This window comes from Excalfactoria chinensis, chromosome 15 (assembly GCF_039878825.1).
Source record: "Excalfactoria chinensis isolate bCotChi1 chromosome 15, bCotChi1.hap2, whole genome shotgun sequence".
Taxonomy (NCBI): Eukaryota; Metazoa; Chordata; class Aves; order Galliformes; family Phasianidae; genus Excalfactoria; species Excalfactoria chinensis.
The window spans coordinates 5,408,444-5,426,382 of NC_092839.1; the positions used below are offsets into that span (position 1 = coordinate 5,408,444).

The window sequence follows — 17,939 nt, forward strand, 5'->3', positions numbered from 1 at the left end:
GGGAAGTTATGGAATAGTATAGAGCTGAAATACAGAAAAGTGGGAAGTAAATTAAAATGTTGGAAGTTCATGGAAATTCTGATTCCTTTTAACCCATTTTTTAGCGTGGAACTATATTTCTTTGAGTATTTTAATATTGCTTGTCAGAAAGAGAGGTTTTTGTTTTCTTGGCTGTTATAATATGTTATTTCCTCCAGTATCTCCAGTATGCCTTGTTCCTGCTCTTTGTGAAATACATTGATTGATTGTTTTTTGTTTTTTTATTTTTTGAAACTTGCTGAGTCATAAAGTGTGAATTGGAGGGGCAGTGTTAAAATTTGGATATCCTCTGTTAATCTGAACATAAAAACACCTATCAAGGAAATTCTTCAAGCAGTGATGTTCAACTCTAATGCTACAGTAGCAGATGAGAGGAACCATAGGATAACTGTTTCAGCTTTATCAATCGTTTGACACACATAAAGAATGATGAGTATCTTTGGAGGAAAGTATATTCTAGGAAGTTAAAAATTGACCATTTTAGGTTCTGTTGAGTGGGAAGGGCCAACCACACAGGCTGAGTATGCTGTGCCCTTTACTGCTATGGCTAAATGTGTTCAGACTCGCTGTTTTAGGAGCAGGTTGCATACAGCTGCAGCAGCTCTGCTGGCAGCAGTGTGAGCTCCCTGAGAGGTTGATTCACAAGGAAAAAAAAACCCACAGAGCTGTGATTTTCTAAATCTTGACTCCTACAAACTTCATCCATCCTATCTCAAATAGGACTTAAGTTTTTGCTTTCTGTTTTACTCCTTAAATATCTCAGTCTTGTCTTGAGATTGTGTTTCATTGTCAGGAGCAGAAGTGCTCTCTTTGGTAAAACTAGTTTGCATTATCAGCAGTGGTAGATACTGGAGTGTGATGGCTTGGTTGCTGCTTTGTCAGAAGGCTGAAGTATGGTGTATGTGCCCTCCTGTTCTGTGTCCTGACTAACCACTTGTGATTAGATGCTAATGATTGTTGCACCACTGTTGACTCAGCATAAGCATTTTCTTTTCCTGCCAATGGCAGATCAGTGTATTCCCATCAATGTTTCTGCTGCTTTGTTTTCCCAGAATGCAGCTCCCACATGTGCTTTGTGTTAGCTTAGAAGAATCTGAGCTATTTGGGAAGGCAAACTCTTGATTTGTTTAGGACCAAAGTTTTTAAGATGGCCCCTTTGTTCAATCAAGAGGTTTAGACAAACAAGTTTTGTTTAATCGGCACTTGAAAATGTTACACTTGTAAGGAATACTGGCAACTGAGAATGTTGTACCAAAATAGGCTGGAAAAAACTTTATGCAGAAGTGTACAAGCATGAATGTACCCAAGATGCTTTTCTAGGGTGATGCCATGGTTTTAGATAAATTTGTTTCTTGCATTCAGATTTTTATGGGAGACAGATCATTTCAGCCAGCTCACTAAGCTGTCAACGCAAAAGGAAAACTGTTTCTGCATGTGGCAGGTGCTTACTCCAAGGCAAAAGGAGCAGAAGTAAATGTGTCTTCCTGTTGTAAACAGATATTTCCACCCTTCTCCTTGCTCATGAAGGGGAACAGTCTGAAGCTCCCTGACCATGCAGTTTATTTACCTTGTTGAGTGCTGGTGAAAGGTTTGAGTGAGAAGCTGGGAGCCTTCCTGTGCTGAGTGCTACTGAGGAATGTGCACTCTGTGCTTTCCCACGCTGCAGCACCTGGGGGCAGGGAGGCAATTCTTCCATCTCCTTAATCCAATCGAGCAACTCTCCATGCCACCCAAGCTCCAGGACCATTGGGACTTCTGCCAAGTTCACATCAGCCTTGTTGGTCACCCCATTAATGACCCCAGGCAGGGACTTCTGTGATGAGATTATACAGCTGATGGTGCAAATTTTTATTTAAATACTTTTATAAAATCAAATTTCAGGGGGACCTTAAGAGTCAAGCTATTAACCCTCGCTTCAAGGATAAAACATTCATTACACAAAATAAAAAAGAGATCTTGAAGAGTCTAACAAGTGCCGTAGATCCACAAGGAAGGACATCTCCAGGAATGTCTGCTGCTTAGTTTTGCATTTTAAAGTGTGAGAGAAAAAAATGCTTTTTTTCAAGCTAGCTCTGTGAATATTGTAAGTTGGTAATACCTCAAGTACCTAACTGAAATAACTTTTGACTGCTGTTGGCTTCTATTGAACATCAGCTCCCAGAGCAACATAGTGAAGCTGACTGTAGGCAGGCGTGGGTGGTCAGGCCATGAATCTGGAGCAACTTGTGCAGACTGTGCAAATCCACACAGTCCCCTAGCTTATGAACTGCATGGCCAGGAAATAGGTGTGTTATGCCAGTCACCAAGGAATAATGACCTTTTGGATGACAAATATTTTGTCTCATAAGGCTCTAGGACAAATGATCTCCTTCAGTACGTGCCCAGGTAGTTGGAGCTGTTTGGTTTTCACTCATGTTTCTTTGGAACCAACACAAGCTCTGGCTGGGATATAAGTGTTAGGTTGAAGCCTCACCTCCCTGATGGCTCTTTTAGCACTTCTGAAGCCAGATTTCCTCAAGTCTGTTGATTTTCTCCACAAACACAGATGATGCACATGCAGTGGGGTAGTGTTTAGCTTTTCATTTGTAACTGCAGTTACCAACTGTATCCTGGATCTTGAGCAAGAACAGAATCCACTGAAAAGCAATAACGAGGATAAAACATTCTTTCAGTTACTAAGTGGTAAAGAAAAAAAAAAAAAAGAAAAGCAAAACTATTTTACAGACAGCCAGAAGGGGAAATCTATTTTCATGCTTTCCTAGCATGAAAATAAATTAAATGTGGAAGGACTTATAAGCCAAATAGCTAATGCAGTATGTCACACACATCTATATATGAAAGATGAGGTTGGCAAGTTCCATATCTGCCAGAAAAGACATGAAACTATAACACAAAGGTACTATAGATTGAAATAATGATTTTAATTTCCATGTAGCACAGTGGATATGATAGTGTCTTGGCAGACTGAGTAACATTCAGATAGACTGAAATGTAGTTTTACTTTCTCTGAAGGAATGACTTTATGCTCTTGTTTTTAATCAGTGCTGTATGCAGTGTTGACTCAGGTCATTACTGTATTTACAAAATTAATTGTAATGAAGCTACAGTATTTGAGATATGCATGTGACCAGTTCAGAGACGTAATTCATCTTTAGAGCTGTAAATCAGAAGAGAAGGTAACAGCTTGAATTACTTTACTGTCCTTGATGTAAAAAAAAATAAATTGTAATACTGTGGGGGGAAAAAAAGCTGCTTCAGGTCCATGTTGTTTCCTAATGGATCTTTATACAAGTTTGCAGCTGGAGTACTGACTCCTCAAAGAACACCATAGTCTATGTATCAGAAATATATCTGCTCCTTAACATATTTTTCAACATTGACATGTTCTTATAATTTGGCAGTTTTGTGAGCTGTTCAGAGTTCTGGTAAAATTATTATGCAGTAATAAAAATAGCCTACAAGACACAAAAGTTGTATTTGACCTCTGCCCCATGGAACTTACCATCTAAACTGGCAATTGAATAAACCGCTTCTTGTTGGGGAAGGATCTTCAGAAGTTAATGACACAAAGCCATTCTGTTTTCAGGCTTCTCTGCACTATCTGTAACACTGCAGGCCGAAGCTGCAGCAGGGCAAGCAATTACACTTGTGTTCTGCCAAGCACAGTCATACCCAATGATTCCATTCCTCAAAGAAAGAGAACAGGTCATCTTTTACCCCTAGCATTTTCAGATCAAATCTCTGGTGTGCTTCTCTTTGTCTGTGATACCACACATAGAGTTCCATAAGATTAGTAAAACCGTCCACATTTCATGATAATCAAGAATTATAAAAAATTTCATCCATCCAAATAGCCAGTCAGAGCATGAAGTGAATGTTTCAATTAGACTATGTTGGTTTGGGAGGGAAAGGTTTGTTTAAAACAAACTTTGGGGGTGTTTTTGTTGGTTTTGTGTTTGTTTGTTTTTTTGTTTGTTTGTTTTTGTTTGTTTGTTTTACAACCCTCAGAGATTTTGTTTATATATTCACTCTTCAGACATCAGGTCATATTTTCCTGTGCATTTTACATGTGACCTTACCTAGTTTTGTGACACTTTTTATTTTGCTTGGTTACTGGAGGAGTTTTTTGATGCTGCAAACAGTTGCTTTGGATTTGTGCAGGCAGTAGATGCTAATTACAAGCAAGACTGGATAAAGCATCATCCCTCATTCCCCTCCTTGCATCTTTTCTGATGTGTTGAACTTCCCGTCCCTTGTCCCGCAAGTGTTAGTACTTCTGACCTTCTGTTCACTTGGAAAAATAGTTTGGACTTCACATTAGTGTAACAGAATGGAATCTGATCCTATGTGGGAGTAAATGCTCTGTCAAATGTATAAAGAAATCTGTGGAATGTAATAAACTTATCATTTACTCAACTATGTGAAATACTAAGAGAATACTAATGTGAAATAGAAAGAGAAATTTGTGCTGGCACGTTATCTAACATAGAAAACCATAAGCAATGGCAGCCAGCTTATAGCGTATTTCCTGTGGTCACATGAGCTTGTGTTACCCCCTTATTGCACATCAGGGCATCTCTTCTCAGCTTGTCGTTAATACCAAGACAATGCCTTGCTCTTCAGTTATTATTGCTAAAATGACAGCTGGAATGAAACTATGAAATTGCACAACAGTTAAAACTATGCAGATTCTGTTGTTGGGCAGGAAAAGATTTGACCATTTTTTTTTAATAGCCAAATTAATCTACCCACAAAATACTTTTTACATTACAAAGGAAAATTCAGTTACGTAACTAGGATAACTTTCCTTTGCCAAGGAATTGCAAAGCAGTATTGAGCTCAGTGCAGACATACATTTGGGGCCAAGGACCTACGCAGTGAAATTCTTTGCTACTGCTGAGCATTTGTTTTCTTTGTAGAGTCCATTCTGATCAGCTGTCAAATAATGAATGGAAAGTGTCGTGTCTTTGTGCAATACTGATTTGAAATGGGCTGACTATGTATGTTGTTTATGTTTGCGGAATGAATTGCTTATGCTTGAGACAAAGTAAAATCTGACTATTTAATTGATTGAAATGTTCCATTATGCTGAAAACATTTTGGCTCTTGTTAGTATCTGGATAATGTTTTCAAAGAGGTGCCTGAATTTCTTGCAACTGTGTGCCAGTTTACATACTCAATATGTTACATACTCAATATGAGCCCGTAAATATCTATTTGGCATGAATAGTTAGCTGTACATGCATGAATTTTGCAAAGGAAGTGGCATGTTTTATTTTAAGCCTGATTCCTTTAGTGATTGGTGATGAAATGTATGAGAAGGGCAAATTTCAACTTACACTTCAGAACTGGGGACCACGCTTTGTAACACAGATAGTGAATCCATCTGATGTCACAGAAAATAAAGGACAGGGAGAGAATGTTCTCAGCGAACTGTAACTCAGATGCCTTAGGTTCATAAAATTAAAACCTCAGTAGAAAATGAGTGGCCTCTTTCAAAAGCTTCTGCTTCACAGATGGTTTGCATTAGTTGCAGTCTAAAACTGTGGCAGCAAAGCTGTCCTCCACTCCATGGTGAGTTCAGCAGGGAGAGGCCTCCCTTCAGGAGAGGTCAGACCTCACTTTTTACAGTGTAAATACAAGTTTTCCCAGAATAACAGCGCAGTCACCCTTTCAAAGATTTCTAAACATGAGAGGCTGACCACGCTACATTTACTTTGTTTTAAAACCAGCTATCTTACAGGAGAGGGAACTCATAGGGAGAAGCAAAGGTGTTGACAGTGATGCACTATAAGCTGCAAGGATCTGTGCTACTGCTATCCAAGGAGAGGAGCCCGCTTTAGCTTTTCCCATTTCCTGCTTTTTTGGTGCTTCTATTTGGAAACCTTAATGTCATTGATATTAAAATATATTCATAGGTCCTTATTAAGTAAGGAGGGGGTTGGAAAGGGGATGTGCCATGGGAATTTCAGAGGAATAACAGAAAATGAGTATTTTGAAATACTAGCTTTGAAAATATTTAGGAATAACTTTTTCCTCAATGTGAAGAACAATGTGGGAGGAAAGCCTGAGAGTTCTGTTTGTTTTTTAGGGGAGAAATTGGTAAGGTAGGGGAGGGCAATGATGGGACTGGATGAAGAAAGTACAGCTTGTGATGACGAGGAAGTGGGAATCAATAGAGAATAAAGGAATGAAGGAATGAATGATGTTTTTCTAACCTGTTTTGAATGATGTTTTTCTAACCTGTTTGTTTGTTTTTTTTTTTTACTATTTTGGCAACATTTGTGGAGGTCATTTCAAATACTCAATATGGTTAATCACAGAATCATAGAATCACAATTACACAATAGCCAAACAATAATTTAAATGCCTTTACATGAGACAATGCTACAATTTCTGTTGAGATTTCTTTAATAAACCAAATGGATACATGCATTTTAAAGGAAATGATACATCTTCGCTATAATGAGATTTTTTAAATCACAGTTTGACATCTTGAGTGGTAGAACAATCTGGATAATAGCAGATGAGAGAAAGGGAACATTTTTTTTTTTCTACAGAGTAGAGGCATATATTGACAGTGAACATTTCAAATTTAAAATAATTCCATCGTTTCAGAATTCTGTCCTTCCCTTTCATATAGATGCAACATCAACGCAGAAGGTAGTCACATTTCAGAGGTGCGTGCACATTGTGAAAACTTCTGTTTATAGATTCTATTTTGTTCATTTTCGTAGGTTAAAAGAAAATTTGTAAGATGGTAACAACTTGGGAAAATACAAACTTGGCCTTGATTATTCATTTATGGTGTAGTTGGCATAGAATATGCTAAAATGTTATAGAAGCTTCACTGAATAATTGATTTGGTATACCTGTATACCTAATAATGTATTCTTGAAAATATCTAGAAGGCAATAGAAGAGCTAATATAAAATTACATATAAAAATTTACATCAAGAAACAACTACTCACATAGTCAAACACTTGACAGTTGGGAAAGATGTGACTCATGGTACTGGTGCAACAATTGTGCTGCTTTTTGGTGCATCTCATTTCCAAACACTGTTATAATATATATAATACTCCAGTGGAAAACATCGAATGCAGTCATAAAATCAAATACTGTGATGATGGTTGTGGACAAATAAGTCTGAGTCTGCCTCAGCACAGGCTTTGCAAATTAGGAGTTTCTTAGCTGCTGTGCTGGCATCAAATAGCCCTCCCTCTTGCATGGCTTTTGTGCTTCTTTTTTTTCTTCTTTTTTTCTTGTACTTTAATATGCAGTTTGGATACTTTTTCTGTTTATATTGGCAGAGTTCAAATACTGAAACTTCTGTTCTACAATACTGTGAGATGTAGGACTTTGCTTTTTCACCTTGCCCAGTTACATGACAGTGAGTCTGAAGCAGTGTCATGTCTTGGATCAAACTACATCAGAAAGAAGCTTTAATTTTTGGTGGCCCTGGAGTCCCCAGATAAAGTCAGTCTTCTTGGTTGTTTTGTGTTTTTTTGTTTGTTTTTTGTTTTTAAGAAGAGATTTTTCAGAAACAATCTACATCGTTGTTTCAAGGTTGTTCATTGTTTTTTAATCCCAAAATGTTTCCCTGTGATTTGCTTTTGAGGACAATCAAATTTGATTTCCTTCTGTAGCTGTTGCATCATTTGATTAGGGGGGTTGAAAAGAACATTTTCTCCAAAAAATAATAAAACTGAGTTACTTTCTCAGGCCTCAAATCCTGAGAGTGAGTATAAACCATCCCAGCACTTTCAACACCGTTGTTGAGCTGGATTGATCTCAACAGGTGACCAGGCTCAAAAGCATGGTAAAAGCCAGGCCTATACAACTGGCCTGGTTATCGCTTATAAAAGCTCTTTGGGGCTCTGTGCATTGAATACTCCCAGAAACAGGCAGCGGGGAAGGAACTTTTGACTCAGAAAAACTGTACTGTGAAATATGTTTTGTATCACTGCTCAAAGTGCCTGTGAACACCTGGTCAGACAAGCAGGAGTGAATGGGATGGTAGTGGGAGACAAATAGCCATATTTTAAATGGGTTGCATGTCGGGGGGTAATACCTGCTGAAGGTGTTTGTATGCTTCTGGGAGCAATATCCTTTAGTAGACACTGCTGATGTCAAGTGCTATAACGTGGTAGAACTGTGCTTTCATCTAGGTTAGTATAGTGTGCTCTTCCCTATGCTGTCTGAGCCCTTTCATATAGAAATACAAGACTGTTTTTGGTTCATTAGGCCTAATGGCAAACAGTTGAGCAGTATGCTGCAGAGTACATGTGGGTTGAGTTTTTATTCTCCTTTAACAGGTCAGATAGTCTTGAAATACCTCCACAGCTGACAGCCATGCAACATTTTATGAGCTTTCTTGCCCAATAAATGCAGGCAGATGTTGTTGGATTTGGAACATTACGAGGCACTGGAGTATAGCTGGTGGGAGGTAATTTTGAGGAGTGCTTAACCTCTGGCTAAAAAAGTAGCAGCTTGGAGAATGCAATATTTACTGCAGGAAACATTAGCTTGTCAGAAGAGGTAAAGTACTGCAAAGAACCTTTTTGAATGACCATGCAATTCTTCATCCAGATGTGTTTTGTAGTGTAGAGTAATGCATGTTCCTCTGGGAGTCAAACTAAGGCCTTTCCTTGTATCATTTGTAGTCAACATTGTTTCCTGTAGGAAAACAGCTTGCTAACCTAAGAATATACAAGCAATTATAGGCAGGCTTGTGAAATATCATGCAAATCAACTGAACCCCGTAAGCATTCATTTTATTAGTTCTTCATAATAAAATTATCCTTTGAGAGAGCTACCTAAAACCACTGTGTCTGCAAATCTAAGAGTTAGAGGAAGCACTTTAATCTAAATGTTGTTGTTCTATTTCACCCTTCTGATGACAGGGCCTTCTGACCTGTGTAATGCAAGAAGACAAACCTAATATTCAAAGTTTGCCATGGTTCTGATATGAACTAAACTACAGATCCATTCTAGCTCTGTAATCACAACTTCCTAAGATACAGATATTCTTGTGTTGTACTGTGTATTCATAAGCTGAAATAAAACATTTTTAGCAATGCAAGAGCTATAGTTCTGGAGATACTAAGAATAACTGTGAATATTCCCTTGTTTTCTTTACATACCGTTGTGTGAAAGGAGGAGGGGAAAAAAATGCATCTTGTAATTGCAGTGGTGGAAATAGTAAAAGGGAGAGACTGAGTAGGAGAAGCTGGTGTGAATATTGTTGCAGGGGCAATGCACACATCATTGAATTACCCTTGACCATGTTTTGGATTTTAAAATACTTGAATTAAAATGGGAAGGAGGGAGACATAGCAAATGAAATCCATGTGTAGGAATATATAACATCTATCAGCTCACAAAGAGTTTCTCTATAAATATTGCCCTTGGACACTCATATAGAGAAGGGCCACATCTACTTATCAATGAGAAGCCATGGCACTGAATATGTACAGCATATGCATGGCTTTTATGTGGTGTCTTTTCATGCAAGTGTGTTTGCAATACCCATACTTTAAAGGGAACGTTTTCAGTACCATACATCTGAAGAGCTATTCTCCTCCAGAATCCAGATTGTTTTATTACCAGCTAAATATTCTTTAAGCTACCTGTGAATGAGGGCATTGTGACATTTAGCAACTTGTGTGATTGAACACAGATGTGAACCATATTCCATATGGAGAAGATCCAAAAGGAGAGATTGTAGGCTTGTTTCCGATTTGCAGGCAGGAATTTGAATGCAATTACTCGATATTGAGCTACGAAGATAGATAAAAACAAGTTGCTTGCTTGCACTTCTGTAATACTGCAAGTGTAAAATCAGCTGCAGTTTGAAACAGTATGCTATATTCAGAGGTAAGGAAAATATGTACCAATGTATATTATATATGTGTACCAATATATGTTTGTGGAAGTGAAAGTCTTGTGATAATGGAAAGTAAACATTCAGAAATAGGATGGGGTGAGACATTTATTACATTGCTTACCCAGTTTCTTCCTAGATGTGCCCCAGTGCAAATAACTGCACTTTTCTATTGCTATTCCTGCATATCTCTGAACATTACAAGTTCCATTAACATAGAACTATTTGAGCTAGAAGGGATAGAAGGGACCCTTAAAGATCATCTAGTTCAACTCCTCTGCAATGAACAGGGGGACATCTACAGCTGGACCAGCTTGCTCAGAGCCTGATCCAGCCCGACTTTGAATGTCTCCAGGTCATTCACCAGATCTCTGGGCAACCTGTGCCAGTGCCTCACCACCCTAATGGTAAAAAAAACCTCTTCCTTATGTCCGATCCAAATCACCCCTCTTTTATTTTGAAAACAGTTCCCTTTGTCCTGTCGCAACAGACCCTGCTAAAGATTCTGTCTGTGGGAAAGGACTTTAAAAAAAAAAAAAAGGCTAAATGAAGAAAAGGGATAATTGCTAACACCAGGATGCAGGGTTTGTCAGTAGTTTTCCAGTGCTACCTAAGTGTAAAATTTACAGATGCAAAACTGAAATTGCATGGAGCGGACTCATTACTGGAATCTTTATTTCTTATCAACAATTTAGGGAGGATGAGGCAAAAGCTTGGGACCAGTTTTGATGTATGTATGTTCTGAACGGCTCAATTTTGTGAGGCTTTTCACAGAAACTAACTGGCAGGTCTCATTCTCTGCCTTTTGCTGGATGAAAAAGGAGGTTTTATCCTTATCTTCATTGCCTGTGGTGCTTGTTTGTTTTCTTTCCATCTGAATGGATTTTTCATCATTGAAAATGTGGTCTCTCCAGAATGTCTAGTCTGTAAAGTCAAACAGACTTAGCTATCATTCCTATCAGATCATTCTAGTCCTCACAAGTGTTGGTATTGAGTGCAGTTAAAATGAAATATTTCTGAACCTCGATTTTCAAGGACATTTTTTTTTCCATGCTAATAATTGTTTTTTCCCATTAAATTTACATATTTATTCGGCTACAAAGAACTTATGAATTTTTACCAGCTTTGTTTTCTTGGTTTCCCAAGGTTATGTATCTGTACCTATTCTGCTATAACAGGGCTGAGCTGCAAAGAAATACTGAGCTTAGCCACTCTCAGAGTATTCCTGGGGTGGTAGAGGGGGAGATTACCTTCTCCTAATGCAGTGGAGGAGGAGAAAGAAAAACAGGACTGTTTGATCTCAGTTTAGATAAATGATACTGAATGGATACTCCTGATTGGTGGCGATACTGTAAGGGGACAGAATAAGTGAAAAACCTGATTTCTAAAGCCTGTTCCCAGGCCAGCTGGACTTAAGGTCTTGGGAAAATGTCAGGCTTAAACACTTTCAAAAGTATTCTACAAAACCAGAGTGTAAAATCCACTATGGATTTCTAGTCCCTGCACTGTGAGAAGCTGTGGAGCACAAGTCAATCTCTATCCTCTCACCCCTGTGTTTTTTACCCTTTCCTTCCTGCTTACACCCCTGTGTGTGCACAGACACACTTGGGTTGCATTTCTGGAAGCTTAAAGTAAGTTCATTCCAACAGCGCAGGTCTCTCCTTTTTAATTCCCTCTAATCATTTGGAATCCAGGAAGCTGTGGTATCATGTGCAGGTAGCACAGCAATAAACATGTTCTCATCACAATTTACACATAAAGCGTGAGTCCCTCGAGGTAACTCTTTCCTCTCTTGACAGCTTTAATAAAGGATGATGGATTGTTTCTAAATGACAGTTTAGGAAGATCAAAAATTCCCCCCTGCTTTGTTTTAAGCACTGGTGTACAAGAGCTGTTTGTGTTCTGTGAAAGTTGTTTCTGCCTGTAAGCACTGGGGCTCTATTACTCCCCTTCACAGTGGTGAGAAGTGTGCAGCTACCACAGGAAAATATTCATCCTGCTGTGTACTTATTGCTTTTTTGACTAAGTACAGAAAAGCAAAGCCTAGCATGGGTGGACGTGGGAAAATGCCAATAGCTGGATGTGTTGCTGTTTTCAGGATGCTTCTCTGGGCGTTCTCCCCATATGGGCTGTGCAGAGGAGGAGGATCGAGCACTGTTGGCTTTCCTCTCAGTGCTGCCTCCAAGAGTTGAATGCCAGGGGAAGGCATGCCCTGAACCCACCTGCACTGTCTCAGCTCTCCCCAGCCAGTAGGCAAATGTGGCTTTATAGGGACCCAGGAGTCACCTGCACCCTCTGTTTCCTTCTTGGTTACATGTGGCAGCAAATTAGTTCTGGAAGGCAGTCTTCCCTTCTGTTTCTTTTTGGTGTAGGATTTATTTCTCACTGCATGTGCTTTGTAGCTGCACTTGGCAGAGTAGAGTTTGTTCAGCTGTCCATTCCCTGGCTAATCTGGTGTCTTAAAATAAAAACAAGCAAGTGGATCTTTAGAGAAGGGATGCAGTGCCACATGAAGACATGGAGGGATACATGTGGCTAACACAACACTGCTCAAAATCATTTTTAGAAACCCAAGAAGAAAAAAAAGCTCAGTACCTGGTCGGGGATTTTTCTGATGTTGCCTCGAAGTGACAAAATGAAGCCTAGACAAGACTTCATAGCAGCCACACAACAACAAAATCATACCTCTTTCACTGTATTTAGGTAACTGGGGAAGAGGTAGATCTGAATACCTTTTGGAATCCAGAACCTTGCATTAGTATGGAGTACAGCATAGTCCAGCTTTTGCCTCTTGTATATGAATAGTTTGCACTCTGGAGTAAACAGCACTGTAGACACCAATATAGACTTCTGGTATAGATTATCATCACCCCACTTGATCTCAAAAGGAAGTTTTGCTCTCATGAGAAGAGGGAAATATTAAAATAGAAATAGTGTATTTAATTGTTGTCTTTCAGTAAGCAGACCCCAATCTTAACACTTATGCCAGTTATAGCTTGTGATATGCTTTTTTCTAGGTACTTGATTAGAAATTCTTCAATTAACAATATTTCAGTGTTTTGATTACTATTGTGTGTTATGAGTGTGATATTCTTTCCCTTAGGCACAACAGGGATTTACCAGGGAGCCAATGGCCTAACAAATTCTGCTGGATTCAGTGCTGTGCATCAGGTATATCTCAGCATTTGTTATTGGCAACCTTTTCAGCTATTTTAAACACTGGTAGATCAAAGAGATTATCCTGGTGTTTACATATATTTAAGAAAAGTTCTACTGTGTGTTTTGCCTGGCACCATTTTGGTCTACCTGATTGGTGTGGCCATTTGTTGAACTTGTAGGTACCTTCATTAGCTTTAAGATGTGTGTATCAACATACAAAGAATGCAGCCCTTGAAGGACTTTTGGCAGTCTCTGCTGTGGTGTTGCACAGCAATGCTGGGAGTTTCATCATTGCTCTGCCATCTTGCAACTTTCAGATATGTTTTCCAGAGCAAAACACTTCCCTTTTAGGATCTTATCCTCTGCTATCTTGGCACTGTGTAATAAATAGGGACATATTGAGAGAGGTGTTGGCAGGCACTGAATACTGAGCCATCTGAGCTGTCTCTGTGCTTCCAACTTTGAGAGTACACCTGTCTGTGGGCTTCATGCTTCAGATACCTTGAGAAATGTGTGCGTATAAATAAACAGCATGCATATATGCACAAGACAGATGTTACTGCAGTAATAGATGACTTTTCTTGATTGGACCAAACAAATGAGTACACTATCCCAAAAAATGTTTTTTAGTTAGCCATGGAGTAATAATTTCAATTACTTGTCAACAAGGTCGTTCTTATGTCTCATATTTCAAATGACAACAGTGGGCAATTTCAGTATTACTTCAGTTTTGGCTAGAAACATTGTCAGTAAACACTGAAATAAGCACACTTGATTGCAGTCTAGAGCTTACCTGCAAAAAGGAGAAATAAGTGGGTTGTTCTCATTGTTTTGTGGTAGTCTTAAAGAAAAAACAATGGAATTTCTCACTTCTTTTTCAGCTTAATATTTATTTTAACAACTTGAGTCATCTCTATTCTTGAGAGCTCCCTGGTGACAGAGAGCTAATGAAATAGCTGTGTCACAGGCAGAGATGTAAGCAGTTAAAAAGGGCTTTTAGTCTTTCTAAATACTATTTATTATTTAATTTTAAGAGCAGATACTAATTATGATTTCTGGGGAAACAAAAACCTTTTGTTGAAGGACAATCCCCAGAGCACGAATACAGTTCTGTGCCTGAAAAAGCAAATAAGCGAACAAGAGCAGGAGTTGGGATGATGAACAGAAGAAACAAATGAAACTTTTCATGTTTTAATTATCCAGATATAAGTTTTCTAGTCTGTTTCCATATCTTGCTTACCACAAAGAAGAACTCACTCGTAGCATCAATACAAAGAGTATCATGATACCCCAGCTTTCCAAGTTCACTTGTACCTTGTATTTCAAGTACGTTTTTCTACAGGCAGGGAAGATCATTCTAGCATTTAGTTCTTGCAGAGGCAGTAGGACAATCTCATGTGTGAGCATTTCTGCAAAGCAACTGTTAGGTTCATTTTTTTATTTTTTACACCCCATTCTAAAAGCTGATCAGAAAATGCTGCTGATCATAGAAAAATGCAGCCTACTTTATTTCTGTATAGAATTGTTGAGCCCCGTAATGCAAGATGTATCAGCACTGATAAGTAAAAATAAAAAACTTGCCTGATATCTGACTTCTTGTCGAGGTCAGCCAGTCTTAATAAAGTAGGAATATATCTGGGAGGAAGATAAATGTAATTTCATAACTGAACAAAACATAGTTCTTTAGCAGAAATATTCCTGAGCCAGGACTTGCTGCATGTGTAGATAACATTGCCTTGCTGTGTGTTTGATGCCTTTACTCGTTTATTTATAAGATAAAGCCAGTGATACACAGAAGTTGCATGTTTCTTTTTTCCTTAAAGGAATATTCATCATACCCAAGCTTTCCTCAAAGCCAGTACACACAGTATTACAGCTCTTCCTACAACTCTCCCTACATGTCCACAAACAGCATCAGCCCTTCAGCCATCCCAACCTCCACCTATTCTCTGCAGGAGTCTTCTCACAACATCACCAGTCAGAGCACAGAATCGCTGTCTGGTAAGTGTGTTTCTTTTGTTGTCAGTTTGCAGTGCCCTCCCTCCGTAGACAGAAATACTATAACCTTATTGTTAGATTTTTATTTTTATTTTTTTAGTACATAGATTTACACAGATAAATCAGATTTCCTAGCATGTAACAGTTCTGCTCATGACAGTTTTGGGAAGAGACTGGAAAACACAGCTTCTGTAAGACCATCCTGTGTTGCTTTCATGAATACACATGGTCTGATCTCCTTCTAAAGGTAGTGCAGAAAGATAAATAATTATGTGCAAAAGCCAGATCAATCCTTAGTGTTTATATGTGTAGAAGGAAGTTCAGAACAAGTGGCCATGCTCTGAAAAAGCCCCACAGTTTCCTCAGTACCCCACATTTCTGTCAAAGTTTCTGTTCACTCCTAATCTATAATATATGCATTCATAAATAAGTACATAAAGTTTCTTGTAAAAAAAATAAAAAAATCAACACAGACTGTTTAAGTTAAAAGTTCAAGACAAACTCTGGATAGAAAGACTTCAGAATTTGTGGCCTCTCTTTGAGCACTTAATTCCTAAAGTCTTGAGGCTTAAATGGTTTATGGAATTATTGACGGATTATGATCCTCCAATGTACTGTTCAAGAAAAATCTTCAAATATCACTTCCCTATTAAAGTTTTCATTGGCATGCAATAACATTTATATAGAACGCCACATAATTTGAGGATGATCACAGTATACGCCCATTGTAGGTCTGCTGACTTATGGAACAAATCTGAACATCTGTGGTTCCTCTGAAAGAAAAATAAACTAATATTGGTTGTTAAAAAGAAGCGGTCACAGATTGCTCTAAAAGCAGTTGGAGGATTTTCTGTTCCTTAAATTTCATCTCAGCCTTTTTGAGAAAGTGATTTCAAAAAAGGCTTGTTAGGCACAATCCAATCTTCTCTGAAGAAGAATATGATTATTCAAGGAAGCTGGAGAAGCCACAGCTTAGCAAGGTGAAAAGAAAAATATATTTGAAAAGGATTTGTAATGTAAGGTAAGTGAAATCTGGGCAGGCTTATGAAACTCAAGCCATCCAAAACAAAAACATTATACAGGGAAGTTCACCTTTGACTGCCTCTCCTGTTATTTCTAGACTATATCTAAACTATTTCACACTGGTGAAATGGAATATAGCTAAACAGACTATATGTATGTTTTATAAATTAAAGGTGATATTGAAAGTATCTTCTCAATCCTGAGCATTTTTCAAATTTTAAAAAGACATTTTTGCATAAGTTTAATTGCTCCTTATTTACTTTTCTACTGCATTTCTGTTTTTTCTGTAGCAAAGGGCAGAGGAGGAATAAAATTCAAAAAGTTGTGTTTTTTTTTTTTTAATGAAAAATATGATTATGTTTTTAAACTGCCACATCTGTTTGTTTGTTTGTTTGTTTTTTATATACAGTCTTGGTGTTTTCTGGAATTGTTGCAACAAATCTTAGAAGTTTTAAATTATTTCTTTGTCAGCTATTGACATGAAATGAGTAAGATTTTCTGATATTATTTTCATAGCATTTCTCGTGCTCTCCACTAAAAGGTTTCCAGCTTTAATTATAACAAGACAGTGCAAAATTTAATTTTAAATTTAAATTTCTTTTCCTCCCAATAGGAGAATATGGAACAACACCGGCAAAAGATATAGAAACAGACAGACATCACAGAGGGTCTGATGGCAAGGTACGAGCCCGATCAAAAAGAAGCAACGATCCTTCCCCCACTGCTGACAATGAGATTGAGGTAATAAAATTAACTTACGTTCCCTTAGTAAATCCTGCAAGAGAAACAGTTGCATCTATCAGCAAATCCCACCAGCCAACTAGTGAACTGTAAGAGCCAGAATAGCATTTAGCAACAGAACTGGAGCCTTTTATTGTGGGTAGTCAAAATAATTGCTCAATTTCTATATTATTAGCATCTCAGATTCTTCTTTGTATGTACATTTATTTACTTGTGCTTTTGGTAAATCTGATGTTTCATTTCCCCACCTTAATGTGCAATGAGGAATTTCTGTAGTTTTTAGAGAGCAAACTCTCAGGATGATCAGCATGAATAGTTCCAAATTTCTCAATCTTTTGCTTTGCCCTCTTTCACAAAGCATCTGCAATTGATGTGCTACATGGGTGTGAGAAAGTTCTAGTCTGGTTGGACATATTTCCTGACTGAACAAAGTCTTGCAATTGCATAATGTGTAACTGTATTTCTCTTTTCCACCCTGTCTGTCATCACAGCGTGTATTTGTGTGGGATTTGGATGAGACGATAATTATTTTTCACTCCTTACTCACGGGAACCTTTGCATCCAGATATGGGAAGGTAAGACCTAATTTTTTTAACATGACTTCTTGTCTAGCCAGATTGCATCAGGAACTGTGGTGGCAGTTAAAGAGACAGATTTTTCAAACAGATGCTGCTGATTTTATTCAGACACATTTGTATAAGTATGTCCTATGGTATTTCCTTCTAATAGGAATATTTAATTTACATCCCTTTTATGTTGCAAGTAGCTTCTTGTTTTTAAAAGCTTGTCTTGTTTGGCTACAACTAGATAGGGCATCAGGATGTGCTTTGACTGTCTTTCTTCAGCATGGAAGAGTCTATCTAGCTGGTACAGGGTAGTAACTGGCCTGAATGAGGTAATTTTTTCTGTTAGACTGGTGTTTTCTTTTGAATCTCAGACAACTGTTTTTAAGAAAGATTTTGTGTTAGTCATTTTAGGTTGTTATGGAGAATACTGGCTCTTCTTCCTGCATGGCTGCTGAAGCATACATTTTTAAGAGGCTTTAGGAACTGTATCTTTAACTGTCCTAACTTCAGGTGCCCCCTTTGAAAC

General features: G+C 38.1%; 1 protein-coding gene across 4 annotated transcripts in view; it reads left to right on the forward strand.

Moving 5' to 3' along the window:
- Positions 1–17,939, forward strand: part of EYA2 (EYA transcriptional coactivator and phosphatase 2) — an 87,971-nt gene that overhangs the window by 44,919 nt on the left and 25,113 nt on the right. For 3 of the 4 annotated variants that reach the window (XM_072349995.1, XM_072349997.1, XM_072349994.1), the window contains 4 exons: positions 13,030–13,097; positions 14,909–15,086; positions 16,720–16,847; positions 17,339–17,422. In XM_072349995.1, the coding sequence (XP_072206096.1) occupies positions 13,030–13,097; positions 14,909–15,086; positions 16,720–16,847; positions 17,339–17,422 (458 nt within the window). The remainder of the gene's footprint in view (positions 1–13,029; positions 13,098–14,908; positions 15,087–16,719; positions 16,848–17,338; positions 17,423–17,939) is intronic. The other variant, XM_072349996.1, reaches the window with a different exon arrangement.